The 17,847-nt window shown below is 36.4% G+C and overlaps 1 protein-coding gene across 4 annotated transcripts in view; it reads left to right on the top strand.

The window, feature by feature from the left end:
• LOC145671218 (BRCA1-associated RING domain protein 1-like) overlaps positions 1 to 17,847 on the top strand; it is a 230,904-nt gene that overhangs the window by 153,553 nt on the left and 59,504 nt on the right. For all 4 annotated transcript variants that reach the window (XM_081740096.1, XM_081740098.1, XM_081740099.1 and 1 more), the window contains exons 6-7: positions 5,271 to 5,467; positions 10,584 to 10,787. In XM_081740096.1, the coding sequence (XP_081596222.1) occupies positions 5,271 to 5,467; positions 10,584 to 10,787 (401 nt within the window). The remainder of the gene's footprint in view (positions 1 to 5,270; positions 5,468 to 10,583; positions 10,788 to 17,847) is intronic.

Here is a 17,847-nt window from a genome sequence, read left to right as displayed (position 1 = left end):
TTTTATTCATTCAATGCGATTTGTGATCATTCCAATTTGCGACAAGGTTCATGTATCAGCCAAATTTGATTGAGAATTTGATAATATTCCTCAGCCGAAAATAATGATTCCAGTTTGCGACCAACCGGTAATTGGTTCTTTAAATGAATCAGGAGAGTAGAAGTGATACACGTTGCCAAATATTTTTCAATAAAATTATGAAGTATTATGAACTATATAGGGGAAACCAGGATAAACACCTCTTTGTTCAAAAGTGACGTAATTGTAGATTCCTAAGATGTAACGTAACGTTGATCAGGAAACTGAGTCAAAATGTACTATATAACACAGGACACACACACACACTTATATATATATATAATTCTGTAAATCAGGTTTTCAGTCAAAATCAAGTGAAAAATATTTCTTGCTTATCCTTGGAATACCAATATCGAATCCAAATAATGTAGACCCTCAGAAATATTGTAATATTTATTTATTTATTTTGTATAGGCCTATTACTGTTATACACACTCATGATATGCCATGATTTGTTCTTTCATTTTCCCAGGTATTTCTTTTAAAGTTACATTCCTTATTTTGGAAAGCAAAATATTGATGATAGTGCTTTTTGTTTTGCGTTTCCTCTGACGTGTCTCCTTTTTTCACCGCGTAAGAATCAATATTTAGGATCAAAAATGGTTGAAATAGGAAAATAGGAAAAGCGCACCCTGTTTGACAAGAAGACTTGTTACAAAATACAAGTAAAAAGATGTGTGAATAGATAAGGTGGTCTCATTTCTGACAGCAGCCAGTCTTGCCTCCCGCATGCTTTTGTTCTTGCGACTATATGATCAGGTTGTCAACTAACATAACTTCGAAGATATGCTTTCTCCGCATTTTTAGATAAACGATCTTATCTCACTTCGTAACTTGTTTCCCTCCCCTACCAACTTTTTGAAGATCAGTGAGGAACAATGGTGTGAATGGATCAGGTATCTGCACCTCCACGAACAGGAAAAGAAAGCCTGCTTACAACGCTGTCATATTTATTTGTAAAAAGTAATAATTATAAACTATAAAACGTAGTTTAAAAATAAAAAAGTGAACATGTAGTATTGGGGTAGGTTAACATGTGGAAACAGTTTGAACTGCATAAGACAAATAGTTTTCATAATATTTTGGAAAGAAGTTCACCATGTTATTATATAGGGACTGATGATCTCAGCTCTAAACGTTAGACACGGTCTTAAGGCTGGAAGATGGTTTTTGCACCACTTTATTCCTGAAGGATCCAGCTTTCCGCTGGTGTGCATTTTATCTATGTGGGATACCACATGGCGGTGGGAGGAGGGTAAATATCGTGTTTTTTTTTTTTGTTTCTTTTTAAACGTTTTTTTGGGAGCCATTCACCCTCTTGGGGGATAGATTCATAAAAATTGTTACGTGAAGCAATGAAGTAGGCCACTACATGGTAATATCGTGTATTTGTACTTCTTGCTTATATGGAGGAGCAGGGAGGGGGCAAAGTTAGTCAATTTTTGGAGTTTCAGTTTGTTGACGTAAATTACATTTATTTTTACAACAAATATCAATAGCTCAGCCTCTAATTAAGCTAGAAAGATGATTTGGTACCAAAGTATTCCTGAGGAATGAAGCCTTCCGCTAATATGCATTTTATTAGGGATGGGCACGAGTCGAGCTAAAACTCGACTCCACTCGAAACTCGAAGCAAATTCGAGTCGAGTTTCAAGTCGAGTCAAAGGTAATTTTCTCAAGTGGAGTTTCGAGCCAAGTTACTGTTTTGAGGTCGAGTTTGATAAACGGCTCGCTCGTTTAGCTCGTTTTAACTCGTTTTGAAATCATGGCCTGATTAGACTGGAAAGCGAAAGTCATAAGAAATGTAAGCAGTTATATGGAACATTTTTAATGTTGCTCAGAAGATAGGACACTGCTCGCATCTCGTCTCGTCTCAATTAACAAGACGACTATGGATTTTTATAACGAGACAGCCTCAAATGTGAGCACCAATATAAACACCGGTATATACTGTAGTCCTTACCACCAAGGCTGAGACCTGCACGATCTAACTTTTGAGCCGAAGCAGAAGTCCAACCCAGGCAGTGATGTTAACTGGCTCAGTTCGGTTCAACTGAGGAGCAGCTCAGTTCAACTGGCTCGGTTGAGATGAAGCACCGACTCGGCTCAGGTGAGCCATCGGCTCGAGCCGGCTCGGTTGGGTGAGCTGTTGGCTCGGTTCGATAGTGAATGAGCTGTGAACCAAGCCGCTAGAGCCGTTGAGAACCCGAGCCGAGCAGTTTTGAACATGTTTGGCCGACGCAGTCTAACTTTTAACGATTTTTGGTTCGAGCCTGGATACTTGCTCCTCCGGTACTGAAACCCAGAACCTCGTGAACGATGTCCTTGCCTCCTTGACCTCACCTTTTCCGAGGTCAACAGTCAACTAGTTTTTAGTATTCAGATACAAACCACCTATCATTCATGTTTATACACGCTGGTGTTGTTATAATAATAATAATGATAATAATAATAATAACTAGGAATGCAATGGATATACCCGATTGCAATGAAATGAGCTGAGCGAGCTTAAAGTACGTAATCAGTTTATTCTGACTTTTTCAAACATTTGTCTTTGATCGTTTGCGGCAATTGAAATGGTGCAAATTCAGTCACTGGCGTTTCAGGAATAGTTTTAGTCTCGAGAACTCTTTGTTTTATTAGCTTCTTTTTTTGTTGAATCTTTGGAATGTCGGTGCGTCCATGTGATGATATAGTGAATACTTTTTCACCAAAGAAATTGTTGGCAAATTTTGGTTAATTGTTGGCAAATTATTGAGCGACGTTCTTGACATCCGTAGACTTTAATTGACTTTCAGATGGTTTTGTATATGTTTTTACTGGTAAAATAGGAATGTATTTCACTATTTAAGACATGTTTACAAATTTTGTTATTTTTGGCTTATACTCGAGGAAGCGTTTTTCGGTGATTATTCCTCGATGGTACATCGGATTTTTGATTTCGACCTATGTTGTCACTCAGCACGACATACTCTATCAGCGTGCTAAGTTTGGTTGAGATCGGCCAAACGGTCTAGGAGGAAGCGTTTTTCGGTGATTATTCCTCGATGGTACATCGGATTTTTGATTTCGACCTATGTTGTCACTCAGCACGACATACTCTATCAGCGTGCTAAGTTTGATTGAGATCGGCCAAACGGTCTAGGAGGAGTTCGCGGACAACCAAACGGCTAACCCGAGTATAAGAGCTTCGCTTCGCTCAGCTCAATAGTAATAATAATAATAATAGTAGTAGTATTAGTATTATTATTAAGAAGAAGAAAAAGAAGTTGTAATAATAGTATCATTGATAATAATTATATTGTCTATGAAGGATACTTGAAGAAAGTACTTAAAACTATACACAGCATTTGGCTCAATTTGGCTCGACTCGATTCGAAACTCGAGTCGAGTTGGAGGTAATTTTTCGAGCCGAGTTCTCGAGTCGAGCTCAATATTGTCGGTTTCGAGTCGAGTCTCAATGAAAACCCGCTCGAACTCGCTCGTGCCCATCCTACATTTTATGTATGTAGGGGTATTTATGTACGGCCGAGAGAGGGAGGATGAAGTTCGTGTTTTAAATTGTTCATCAATTTTTTCATCAGATTTTGGAGGCCATTCCTCCCCCTTTGTGGCACATCCACAAAAATTAGTATGTGAAGCAATGAAGTAGTCCCCTACATGATAGTAACCTGTATATGTACTTGTGTTTATAGAGGAAGAGGGGGTCAAATTTGGCTAATTTACATTTAGTTTCAGAACGGTTCCAGAAGGCAAGATATATTTTACTGAAGTGGTCTAGAAGCATAATTCTTGTTCGTATACATGATGTGTGCAGCAAAAATGATTTGCATAGGTACGTGGTACTATCGTAGGGGAGGGAAGAAAATGTCTAATTCAATGAATGTTTTTCTGTGCATTTTTTAATACTTCCTACATAAAACGAATTCATTACGCAATGGAAGCAATGGTTACTATTTCTTATATTATTGTCACAAGTATGTGGCCTACACATTAGCATCATTTTGTCAGCGCAGGTGACTGCAAAAGTTGCCGGGGCCCCGCAAATTCAATGTCTTCATATTTTTTTAATGATTTTTATGTCTGTTCGTTTCTACAAATACGGCGGGAATTTCACGAATGTTACCTTGTTGGAATCTGTGGTCTATAAGCTTTCCAACTGTGTATAAATCATGACTCTGTGATAATTAGGAGGGTCACCAGAGCTCCGAACGTGGGAGTCTACCATTTTCTTAAAATCCTTGGCGGGCGTCTAAAGGTTAATTGTGTTTATATGCCGTAGACACTAATCATTATTAGCTCTCCATGTTGCAGATTGAGATGTATCTTGAAAACTGTTTACTTAAAAGATGTCATTTGCTCCTTGTAGGCTAGTCACTGCTCTTTTCTGTGAGTTGTATTTGTCAGAGTATTTCTTCTAGCTTATGATGTGAGAACTGTTCATTATTATGGAAATGATAGTGACCAAAAAATACTCAAGTTTTGAATTTGTGAATTTGGATCTTAGAATATTCTTGGTTATTCTTGGAAAATTAAGAAATGTTCAAATACTTCACTTGAATTTCTGTTGGTTTAGTTATACGCAGATTGATGTACAGAGTTTCGTTCAGTAATTGCTGTTATAATAAGAATATAACTCTGCTTGTAATTTACTTCATGTACAAGTCCTGCGGAGAATGGGTTGTTTGTTAGAAAATTAAATTAGCTTCTTGAATCTGATATTTTAGTTGTTTTAAACATGTCCAACCACCATCGAAAAAAAAAACAAAAAAAAAAAAAAAAACGTTTAAAACAAACTGAATAAAACAACAGCCCTCGTTTAAAACATGTTTTAAACATATCAACCCTGCTTTTAACACACATACATACATACACTATGTTTAAGGAACGTTTTCTTCTTCCTTTTCTTCTAACTGTTAACTTTCGTCACCAGATGGCAGAACTATAGAAAAAAAACAACACTATCATATGATAGCTTATACAGAGACTTTATAGAAAAGCAGTTTAGTTCACTGAACTTCCACGTTTATAAACGAAAGAAAATTTGGTGATAATCAGAACAGCTATGTAGGCGGTCGACGGACTAAATGCGCAAGGTCTTTTGAGTAAGCAGTGTAGTACAGGTGCAACAAGTACAACATGTAAAAGCAAATTAAAATCAATATTAACTTCTATTCTATTGTAATTTACAGCATGAAGCTGCAAACCATGGATTTGTTGAAATTGCTGAGGTACTTTTAAAGAATGGAGCAGCAGTCGATATCCCTGGAGATGGAAATGAAACTCCGCTTCATGATGCTGTGGAAAATAACAGAGTAGCAATTGCTAAATTGTTAGTATCATATGGAGCCGACGCTAGTGCAAGAAATGTTAAAGGACTCACGCCAAGGTATCGTCTGTAAAAGTTTTTAAATCTTACGCTACATAGTACTTAGCGGAAAATATGCATGTATTAGAAAATACTTAAAAGTGCTTAAATGTTTGATTGTTTGCTTCAGTTGTATTCTCACGTCTTAATTCTGTTGGATTATGTAGCAAAACTTTTCATCAGTATCAAACTCAGAGATCGAGATGAAAGGTGAATATGCTTACTGCTGATTTGAAGCAGAAAACTTTCTGTGAATTTTCATCTTTGCCTCAGACTACGTAATTGTAGCAGAAGAGAGCTAATGATAAGACAGCAGAAGCGTGTTAACGGTCTTAGACAATTGTTCTTAACAATAACTAAAATCGAAGGAATTTAATTCTGGATATAAGTAAAAGCACACCAATATAGAGCACTCGACTATTTTCTTTTGACCTGTATTGCGATCCTACTTGCATGTTAGTAGGACGAGCCGGTGTACAAGGAAATTGCTCTGATTGGCTCATAGGATTAAGATGGCGGGAAATAAAATATATAAAATAAAAGCACGGATACTTGTAAACGCGAATTTCTTGTTTTAAGGATTTTTACTTGATATGAATTTTTTTTAATTCTAATTTATGTACACTAGTTCATAAAATTATAAAAGGTGTTTTTGTTATTTTATCATATTTGTTCCAAAATAAACACCGGACAAATAAACAATATCATTCGGGTCTTTAACGATTTTGAGTAACAAAGTAAAATCTGTAGATAATGTTGCTACCACTCCCAAATTTACCGGTATTAGCCATGACTTCCAACAATGTATATTTATCCAAACTGGATTCAAAACATTCTTCATGAACATAGTCAAAGTGGTTGTCAGCCTCCTCGGATATGTCTCCTTCCGTCTTATTGTGTGTTATAGAAGAAAAATCTCGTCCAGTTCTTTACCAGGAGGTATTGTGCCTAAGATCGATGACACATTCCCGCGCTGGATGGCGATGCTGATACGTTGGAAAAGGAATGCAGTCGCTCGGGGGTCACCAGTTTTGATTGCTATTCGATGACCAACTTCATTAATAAAATTAGATCCTTCGTGACCCCAAGACCCACTGGTTTCTATTGCTACTGTTACAAACCAATATTTGTCCAATAGGTTTGAGTATTTTAGTCTTTTGTCTGATTCTCTGTGAGTGGCGACGAGACCTGCCTGAATTGAAGAATAGGGTAAGTTGGAAGGAGCAAACGTATCGGAACATGTGAAATCCCAGACTAGTGCTTTTCCATTTTTCCATGGTACCAAGGTCATGCCATCAGGCCTTTTACCATCAGAGCGGCAACAACCATTTGGTTCTTTTATTGAAGGAACTCCCGCTGAAACGAGGGCTCTACAAATAATGTCGTTTACAATATGATGTCGAGATTGTCTTCCCGCACTTTTTTTGCATGAAAGGCCATGTAATCCTTTATTATCAACATATGCGTTGCAAGCAGGACAAAAGTGAGGCTCACAAATATTAGCACCTAAGCGCAGAGCTGTAGCAATACGAAAGCTTTCATTAGAAAGGTGTAGGCCGAGTGTGTGAGAAGGTAGGGCTTGAAGCCATGCTCCGTTTTTGGAGGAAGAGACAGCTAACAGCCTGGCTTTGTCATCTGGGTTATTAGTTGATGATAGGAGTGAAGATAAACGAAGCTTGGCTATAGGTTCATCCCAAACAGACTGAACATGTCTTTTGTCGATAGGTGGGGGATCCATTCCAACCAGACTAGTCCATTTATCGGTGCATTCTTGTACATCTCGAATCGAGTCTAAGTCAACCTCTTGTTGAAGAAGAGATCCAGTTAGTTCTCGTGAGCCATAGAATGATGCGAGGAAAGAAGGTATGGCGATATCCATGGCTCGACGAATCCCAAGGCCTCCATTCTCAACTGGTAAGGAAGCTTGTAACCATGAACTGTCTTTCAAAGAACAGTTTAGAATGGATTCCAGTCCTGTTCTAAGAGTGTGGTCGAATTTGTCAAGTAATTTATCATCCTGCCAAGAAGGGGAGCAACGGAGGAAATACAGTAATCTTGGAAGTGAGAGTGAAGCTCGTAGTAAATAATAAGCGGAGTGTGCAGAAAGTTTTGATAATTGAGAAAAGAAGAATTCTAATTTTGATATCTTCTCCAATAAAATTTTGCTCCTTGATTCGGTAGAGATGGCAGCCCCTAAAAGTTCCGCATTGGTAGGTGATAAGAGTTTGATACCAGGTGCTACTTCGTTAAACTTTCCATAAAGGTCATGGACTTCATCAGCTCTGGCGCTCAGAAAACTCACTTCACATTTGGCAGAGTTAAGAAACAATCCAATAGATGAAGCTTCTAGACGAATTTTATTAAAAGCGCGTAGTACTACGTCGATATTTCCAGCTATGGTACCGTCATCTAAGTACCAGATATTTAAATCTCTGTTAATATCCTTAATAATGTGATGGATTGTTAGGGCGAACAGTGCTGGTACAAGTGGGTCGCCTTGCTGTACTCCACGTTGTGAGTGAATTATGTTATCCCTTATAAAAAGATTGCTTGGTTCGGAGTAGCATTGGTAGATGTATGGATAGTAAGTTGGAAAGTTAGTTTTAACAGATTGTAACATTGAGTCGCGGTTGAGTTCATTGAAAGCGTTGCGGAAGTCAATTTTCAAAAATGCTTTCACTTCAGTATGGGAAGATGAGTAGTACATTCTGGCAGCATGTACGGCTGATTCTGCTCCGAATGGTATACAGACCCCTAGTTGGTGTGGTGATAGTATATTAATTAATGAATCTCGTATCCGGAAGCAGATAATTTTTGCTGATAAGCGTCTCCAAACATTGCCAACAGCTATTGGGCGAATTCCACCGCTTTTCTTCTTCAGTGCTATAAGTGAAGCACCAAAAAAATTGGTCGTAAAATGGTCGGCACTTTCCCAGATATAATTAAGTGCATAAATTCACAAATGGATGTGGTTAACCGTTCCCTTGAGTCAAAGTCTTGATTTATAAGTAGATCTTTTAAGATTGAGGGACGGAGATTATCCGTTCCGCCTGCCGAACCAGAGGGGAACGATTTTATAGCCTTTAATAATTCGATGGAAGAGACTTTAGTTACTGTAATCGAGTCCTCAGGTGGTTCGGGATTGATGAATGAGTGAACGTGGGCTGGATGTTTTTCTCTGAGAGCATGTAGTACTGACGTATCTGGCGTAGCCACAGTGTCATCGGATATCAGTAGTCTGATAGCGCCACGTATATCACCATCTGCTAATTTTTGTTCGATGCTTTTGGTATTGATTGAACCGGATTTTTGTGGTTTGCGAGGTTCGTTGGTCCCTCGATGCTGCTTTGTTAATACTTCACGCTGATGTTCCCTCCAGTTTCTGACTCTTAGCTTCATCCAAGTGGTGAGATTACTTACTTTCTCAGAACGCGGTGGAATGCAAAGCACTGCGTAAGGGAAAACTAAAAGGTCGATCCAAGAATCAACATTATTGGTGTTTTAAGGTATGTAAAATATTGATACTGAGTGATGGGAAATTCTTAAACGTGTGACAGGTTGAAGGAGTACCTGTTTTAAATCTTGGGTGTTATCGGCTGTTAAGAGCAAGGTGATCGATCAAACATGGTTGGTAATGTATAGGCCACAACCTTTGATGTTAATTTGCTGTTGGGAATAAGATAATTGAAAAAAAATTCGTAATTATGGACCATAGCTTTGCACTGGAAATTTAACACGTAATGATAGGAGAAACAGGATTTTGGTCTTTCTTAAATTATATTACATAGATTTCTTGCAGAGTTAAATTTTATATCTAAATTTTAAAGAGTTCTGGTATTACCAGAATGGTTACATTCCTGATAAACCAAGTAAAGTCAAGGAATTTGAGAAGACTGGGAATAGTCACGAAATTCTGCTAACAGTCAGGGAAGTTCGATGTCTTAAGAATTGAATTTTAGAAACCTTGAAATGAAATTTTAAGATTTCATATTTGGTTGAGTACTTGTTTTTTATTTGGCAGCTTTAAACTTAGAAACTTATCTGTGTTTTCCACTAACGATGTGTAACAAACTTATGTTATGTAAGTGTGCTCATCTTTTGCTTTCGCATGTGCAGTAGAATATCGTATAGATGAGTCATCCAAAAAAATGCAGTTAGATCAATGATCCAGTGAGAAATTCATTTGCGATACACGCATTACTCAGATTTTTTTCTTTCTTTTTTATGCTTGCCTGGTTTAAAGTTTATCGGAGTTTCCTGTCCTGCACTGAAGGTAGCATATAATGAAAGGGTTTTGGATCAGTTAATCGTATTCGAGCTTCGTGTCTTCATTCTAATGTATTTTAATTTGCAAGGAGGTTAATTTCGGAAGTTCTTATGATCTTACGTAAACAGCCAAGAATAAAGTTCCACATTTTCGTATGTGTTTGGTCAATACTCAGTGGATAGCCGGACAAATTTCATCGGACTCTTGATCTTTAAATATGAAATACGTCTATAGATACCAAAGTGTGCTTATATTGTATTATTTGTTGTTATACATTGGCCAACAATATTTATGGTACACGAGTTCAATTGAAAGTAAAATATCTCTTCTTTTAGTCGTTCTTTCAATCAAATTTTTGACTGACATTTTCATCCCGCTAGAAATTAACGTGTTAGACAGTGTCTCTAGCGAAGGAAAATCTCAACAACTGAAGCAATCGTTCTTTACTACGATTTGATTTCAATTTTAAAGTACAATCGGGAACTTTTTCAAATTCGGATATTGTCGATTTAATTTACTTTTCCAAATTCGGAAAACAAAAAATCCAGGTTTGCTTATCGTTTATTTATAAACGTATAATGGTAATGTGAGGACTAAATGACACGCTATAGAGATATAATATAGTTTGTTTATTTTAAAGTGAGGAATTACGTTAAGCCATATATTTAAGCTACATACGAATTTTTTTTTTATTTCTTTGAAATCTAAAGTTTGCATTTCCTTTGAATATTTTTATCATCTCAATGTCTGTTTTCGGCACCCAAAACTATACTTTAAGAATTTAAAATCTACAGCCTATTTAGTTTATTTTAGTACACTGTAATATATATAATATATTTAATAGTACATTATTCTTAATCTGATTTTAAGGGATATGGCGAAGACGGAGGAAATGCTGGAAGTTTTGAATACAAAAGTAACCGTGAAATCAAATCCAACAGATATTAAGTGGTCGATGAGCCAAGCCACTCCATTACGTCTGGTTTTGCTTGGGTGTGATTTGAAATCAAATGAGAAGCAGATGCTGCAGAAACTATCAAAAATAATTAAAGCAAAAGTTGTACAAGATTTCACGTAAGTTTCTTCACGCAGCTACTTTAGTGTATTCGGAAGTAAACATTTTTGTGCTGTTGTTCTACTTGATGTTAGCTTATGGAAAATATGGATATTGAAGCTTGTTGTTTCTTTCTTTCACATCGAGAGAAAGATACAACTTTCATATTTGTTTTTATATTGAAGTATTTTTGCTCAATTTTTAGATAGTTAAAAAATATAATATTGTGTTCTCATACATTTTTTAGAAAATTTGTTGTAAATTCCCAAATTCAGCAAATGTGGACAAAGTTAATAAGTTCTTTCATCCTTTATGATTCAGAATTATATTTCTTGTTTACGTCTAAATCAGTGTTACCAATCTTCTTAATCTGGCGCCCCCTTTATAAACTTTGCATACTTCACATCCCGTATCCCTCATCTTTTCTGCTCATTGGTCATATGTGGTTTTTGGCTGAACTCTTCTCGGACTTCAGATATGGCTTTGAATTTTCAATATCTTCAATAATAATAATAATAATAATAATAATAATAATAATAATAATAATACATTCTAACGAGTTTATATCTGCAGCAAGCCTTCTGTATACTATTGTAGTATATTATTATTAATATTATTACCAAATTTGGTCTTCATGAAACTATAGTTCTTACTCAATAGTTATTTTGCATTTGTACATATTTAATTTAACGCTTCCCCGTTACAACATTTATAATACTTATAAATTAAATAATATATGTGTGCAAGCCTGTTATATACACACACAAAAAAAAAAAAAAAAAAAGTTTTAAATCTCAAACCAGCAAGGAATGAGAAATGAGGAATTATGAACTACCAGACATAATTGCATGGGAAAGCTATAGTGAAGTGACGTTATCGGAGAAACGACGTATTGGTCAGTATTTCTTCTCATTCGTTACCTGATATTAAAGACGGCTATAATAAACGATGATTATCCACGTAGTGTAACATATACCTATGGTCCATCTGTGATTTTTTTTTTTACTTTTTCCGTGTTAGGAAAAGGGAAACTTAGTTAAAAAAAAACAAAAAAAAAAAAAAAAAAAACACTTTACCCATTATAAGTCTACAACTTATTAATCGAGAACTTGGAAATTACAAAGCGATTTAATTTTATATCGTTTAAAGACATTTGAAAAGTTACCTTCTTTTATTTTTTTTAATGGATCTTTTCTTTGCCCTCCTGAAATGTGAGATTACATTGGCCTCGAGAATATTATTTGATTCCACATATATAATATATATGTAGATAGGCTTGTTTTATTATTGAAAGTTTCATGATATATAATCATACTCCTTTGGATAAGTAAGCTTAAAGCTTTAACCCGTAGATACACTTCTGAAAAAATCACCATTATTACACTTCCAGGGTCATTTTGACCCACATATATTTAACAAGGAAACAGACTGGAAGCATCTATTTTTTTACGTTTTTTTTTTTTTTTTTTTGGTAGTAGTAGTGCTGTGCAGTGCAGTATTTTTGCGATTGATTAGTGTTTATGCATGCCACTAATCAGTCGCAATGGTTAGGTTGGTTTAAGGTAGCTCTCACGCAATCAGGGATTTAAAGTTTGTTTCAATCGGACAAAGTGGTTCGATTTGCATGTGAAGCTAGATGTCTTATAAATAATTACATGAAATTGTACAAAGCTAATGGAGGAAATATTGCATGAAATATAATACAAACAACGTTTACTTTACCTTTCTGAGAAAAATAACAATGTGTTTATATATTTTACTAAAGTCAGAGTTTTATTGCTTTGAATTTAAACATATTTTTTATAAGAATTGTGCTGGCTAATGCTGTCCAAATCTCAACTAGAAATATGTACTAAATTTGTTCTTTCTTTGAATACACTTGTACTATGTTCCTTGTACTTTCTTTGATACAACGTTACACACAGTCTTCGCACAAGGAAATGGTATGTGATGAGCAAATATACTTGTGGCAACGATAGCAACATGTTGAAGTTTTTCTGTCCTTAGAATATGGGCAAACGGAACATCTTTTTCTCTTTGGCTCTCCAACAGTTGTTCGTTGTTGTTTTTGACACATGTTGATTCCACACTTTACCAAAGCATCTGCTACAGTTCTTCTCAAATTCGGAATACAAGCTCGCCTTTCCATAAGAGGTTTCATCATTTCCTCTGCAAGTTCCTTGAGAAACAGCCTTCGACGATCCGTGAGATTCGGTTTCAAATCTGGACATGTAGATGTGTATAATATGTAAGCATTTACAGCGGCTACATCCAACATATTGAAAATACTGCCAATGGCCAACGTTTTGTTTGTCTTTTGGCTGTGTACGTTCTCACTAGCTCGTCCAGTATGTTAACACCACCTTTTTGTATCATTATAAAATGTAATTATTTCAGGTTTTCTCTTATTGCTTTTCTGTCTTTTCTCTTATTGCGTCGTGGTGCATTGAAGAAAGAAGAAGAACACTTTTATTCTTCTTTGGAACAAAGCTCATCATTGTCACTTCAGGGAGAAACACAAATGTAGATGAATGTTTAACACGAGACTTGTCAGAAATCATAGTGGGGGGAACTTCCCTTCTTTGTTTACGTATCGTTCCAACTAGTGTAATATTTTTATCCAACAATTGTTTAGCGAGAGGTAAGCTTGTAAAATAATTATCGGTGGTTATATTTCGACCAGGATGTCCATTCAAAATAGCACTTAATTCCATGACAATACTTGCGGACAGATTAGTGTATGTAGGCCCCCCAGGTTCCTTACCAGTATACACTATGCCCTTGTACGCATAACCAGATTTCGAGTCACAAATCCAAAATACTGTTATCCCATATTTCTTTGGTTTTTGCGGCATATAATGAATAAAACCGCACCTACCTTTGTAAAGTACTAACTGTTCATCGACGGTAAGAAATAAACTCGGCACCATAACCCTTGTACAGTTCTGTACAAATATATTCCATACATAACTAATAGGTGCATGGCGATCAATCTTACTTCTCACAGCCCTTGTACGTTTGTCATCAAGATGAATCATTCGGAGAATGTTCAGGAAACAGTTTATACTCATAGTGGCTCTAAAACTGGGATTTGATCGAGAATCTAAAAATAGTTCTTTCACAGGTACTACTATGAGCAAAATAAATGACGCGTCTCTTTATTTTGAAGTTTTTTGAAAATATCTCCGTTTTCTTTATATGTTCTAAATTTCGAAAGGTTTACCCAACAGGACAGGTTAATAACAAACCCGTTTTTAATTTTTTTGTATTAGATATTAGCTTAAAATAAATAAATTAGAAGCAAAAAACATTAAATCGAAAGAAATCTCGAGAATTACCAACTCTGCTAAAGTGGGAAATTTTCAAGAACGCGAGGAAATTCTGCAGTTCAAAACGAAGCAGCGACATCTATGCCATTGAGAGAAACGTGGATTAGATCTACAAACGAAACTTTTAACGAATATTTCTAATAGTCTTATTACGTGCATTATCTGCAAACTCCAAATATATGAATATATGCTAAGTATTACCGTAAAGATAGAGCAAAAAGTGGAAATTATCTATGGAAAAGACGAATTGGTAGCGCGACCGTAATGAAAAATCTCATTTACCGGAACAGGCTCAGTTCACGTAAGAAAACAAATAGCTCAGTGAGTTAAAGCAACGAGTCTGTATGCCGAAGGTAGTGGGTTCGAATCTCCCTCGAAGTGCCGTCATTTTTATTAGTATGGTTATTTATTTTTATTTTTTATGTGGGAAAGAATCAAATTGTAACATATGTGTAAAACTCATGACGATACAAAAAAAAAAAAAAAAAAATCGTTGTCGCACTTGCATTAGCGTCCCTAATTTTGTTTGCAAACAGTTTCGTAATTATTTCCCCTGTGCTCACTGCTCACTGGTGCGTAACGAATGTTTTCCAGTAAATGTTAATTCTAACTTGGAGAATTTTATAAAGTTTCACAATGTTTCTCACTTGATAGTCTTCTATGTACTTTTTTGGACACTTTGATAACAGATTTCCCTATATATATTTAATTACGGAAAAGTTTTACAATGTATTTGTCTTAAATTGAAATTGTTTTGAGTTTAGTACATGAGGTAAGTAGCCCGAAGGAGGAGAACTGAAGTAACTGATATTCTACGTAAAAGCAACCTGTTGTAGAATGATTATGCTTCTTACCTTCAGCACATAATCTTTACGTTAGAGAGTCATACAGAGAAAAATCCTTTTTTTTTTTTCCTCTCCTTTGACCACTCATCTTAAAGCTCTACATGTAATGATTCGTGTCACATAATTTCGGCTCTCGAAAGACATTCATATTAATTATTATTATTATTATTATTCCCGAATATGCCACCTTTACATAATGTAGTAACTTTAGACATCTTAGTTTAAAGTGCTTTCTTTAGTAATAATTTGAGCAACCACATAACAAAATTTAAGATGTATGAGGAGGCACGACGTTTTATTTCCCCCCTCTCTTTTCGGCATCGTCCCAACAGAAAGTATATAATTTCTGACAAGCAGGGCAGACAAAATGAATAAGAAATATATTTAGACAGAGTGTCTATCGGTCACGAATGTCACAAAAAAGTCACGAAATCAGAAAACGGTCACGAAAGTCACGAAAAAGTCACGAAATTTAGTTTTTGGGTCACGATTTTTTTAAAAACTACAAATGTAAGTACAGATTGAAAAATTTTGTTTCATAAAACGTCAAAATTCACCACCAAAAAGGTCTGTGATCGGCTTTAGACGCTACCAAATCGCTAGCAAAGTACGTTTCTATCGCATGGATGAAAATTTGGCCTAATTTGCACCCAAATTCGCTCTTGAAAATGTTAGGAAATTGTGTGATTTGGTAAAGAAAAGGTCACGAAAAAGTCACGAAATTTCATTTTGGAAGTTTAGTAGACACCCTGTTAGAGTATCCTTTCCTCCTTCGTGAATGGAATATTACCTAGCGTTTTTTTTATTCTACCGAAGACGACTAGGCCGTTATGGTTAGGTAACAAAAGAAATACCTAATATATTTATTGTGCCCCTTGACTGTAATATTACCTCTTCTTTATTTGTTCGAGGCCGCCCTACACAACGAAGGGTGACAAGAGGAATAGGAAAAGTTTCTAAAGATTACAAAGCACTTTATATTTTGTCAGAATCAAGGAAGTGTATACACAGCATTGCTTTCGTTAACAAGTGTTTCACCCTTGAGTCGCTTATAAAATTAGGCAGAATAAACTTTTGCCGATCATTGTTCTAGAGGGATTTGTCCAGGATGGTTTGGTGTCGGGCTAATAACGATGAGTATCCGGTATGTTTATTTACATCGCCGTTAACTTACTTAGGAAACATCAGATCCTCCTTTTACTTAATTTCATCTAGCGTTCTGAGTGAAAGTTCTATGGGACTATTAGAAGAATATATATTCCCGTTTCCACGCTGATGGTAGAATTTCTTAAGCAGTTATTGAATTACGTTCGAAGCATAGGCGTAAATACCGCCCCCGCAACCCTGTGGCGTGGGGACCGCACAAGCTGCAAGGCCAAAAAATATACAGAAAGTACGCAGGGGCGGACCAGGCCAAATTTTCACCAGGGCAAAGTGACTTTTGGCGCCCTCCCCCTGGTACTAGCCTATATTTTACATTTTACCATAGTGTTTTTAATATTTTAAACCCATTTTTCAAAAAGACATTCATTACCTACGAAAACTTCACAAAGGATATGGCCCGCTATAAACAATACGAACTCCCCCCCCCCGTTTTGTCTTGTGGCTAGCAGGCCTGCCTTCTGTGGTACCGGGTCCAATTCCCGATGGATTACTGTTGAACGATAAAAGTGGTTCGGATTCCATTATAATTAGTATCCACATCTCCTTTGGCCTAACACCGTGTGCGTGGGTTTTCTCGGGGTTCTCCCGTTTCCTCCCACTTTCTTCATTCCACCATTTCATTCATTACTCATCATCATTGTCTCCTTTAGCCTAACCGGCATAACCGTGGGACGTAAAACTCAAAGATTTCATTTTTTTCTCCTTTAGCCATTAAGGCATAACCGTGGAACGCTGAACTCAAGCAAACAAACAAACAATGCCTACTCCCCCGCCACTCTTTATTCTACATGCCATCTCTCCATTTCTCGATACAGCCCCCTTAGTACTATGAAACTCTCCTCTTCCATGGTTATGTAATTGCCACTACTTTACAAGAATATAAACCAAAAAAGTCAGTAGAAAACACGCTATAAGATTTACTTTTTGAGGCTCGTTTTGGCGCCCCTCTTTCTCTGGCGCCCCGGAAAGTTGCCCGACCCTTGGTACGCCCATGAATGTACGCACGCATAACTAAGGACTGCGGAGGAGAGGTTAACTTTCATGTTATGCCACTGGTTTGACGTGTTTGAAATGTTCAGTGACTGATTGGTTAGTGAAATAATTTCGACGGTTACTGATGTTTAAAGTTTAGCTAAGACAAAGTTACCTAACCAAATACATTTGATATCGCGATGTCACAATTTGATTTTTCCTCTCATAAAAAAGATAAAAACAATAGTAGTAAAAACCCTTACTCGTACTGTGCTAGAACTACCAACCTAATTCTTACAGACTAGTTGCTCTGACCAACTGAGTTTCGATTTCTTACGCGAAAGAAGTCTGTTATATTACGAAGCATGCTTTTCATTCTCAAAACTGTTCGAAGTAATACGAACATGGTTTAAGAACAGAGACGGAACTGAATTACCACTCGATTGACCTTGAGGGCAAATCACCAAAGGGTAGCTATAAGCGTAAGTTCAGCATGCATTTCTGTGAAGTTCTGTTCAGTATTCCTATCTGCCAATCATGCTTATTCGTTGGAGTAATATTTTACAAACGTAACCTTTCGATAGAGCACAATGGTAGACCAAAGAGAAGGAATTCTTGCCTTTGTGAACGTTGGATACCACAATGTGCAATAAAACTATCGCGTCTCCTTGAAGTGATATTTTATCGAAAATAACTGTTTTCCTTTATATATCCGAAGTTTTTGAGGGTTTCAAAATGAGGAAACGTTACTGTCAAACAAGGACGCATTT

This window comes from Thermobia domestica, chromosome 15 (assembly GCF_964235325.1).
Source record: "Thermobia domestica chromosome 15, izTheDome1.hap1.1, whole genome shotgun sequence".
NCBI lineage: Eukaryota > Metazoa > Arthropoda > Insecta > Zygentoma > Lepismatidae > Thermobia > Thermobia domestica.
Note: the sequence above shows the minus strand (reverse complement) of the source record. Positions and strands in the feature narration are given on the sequence as shown.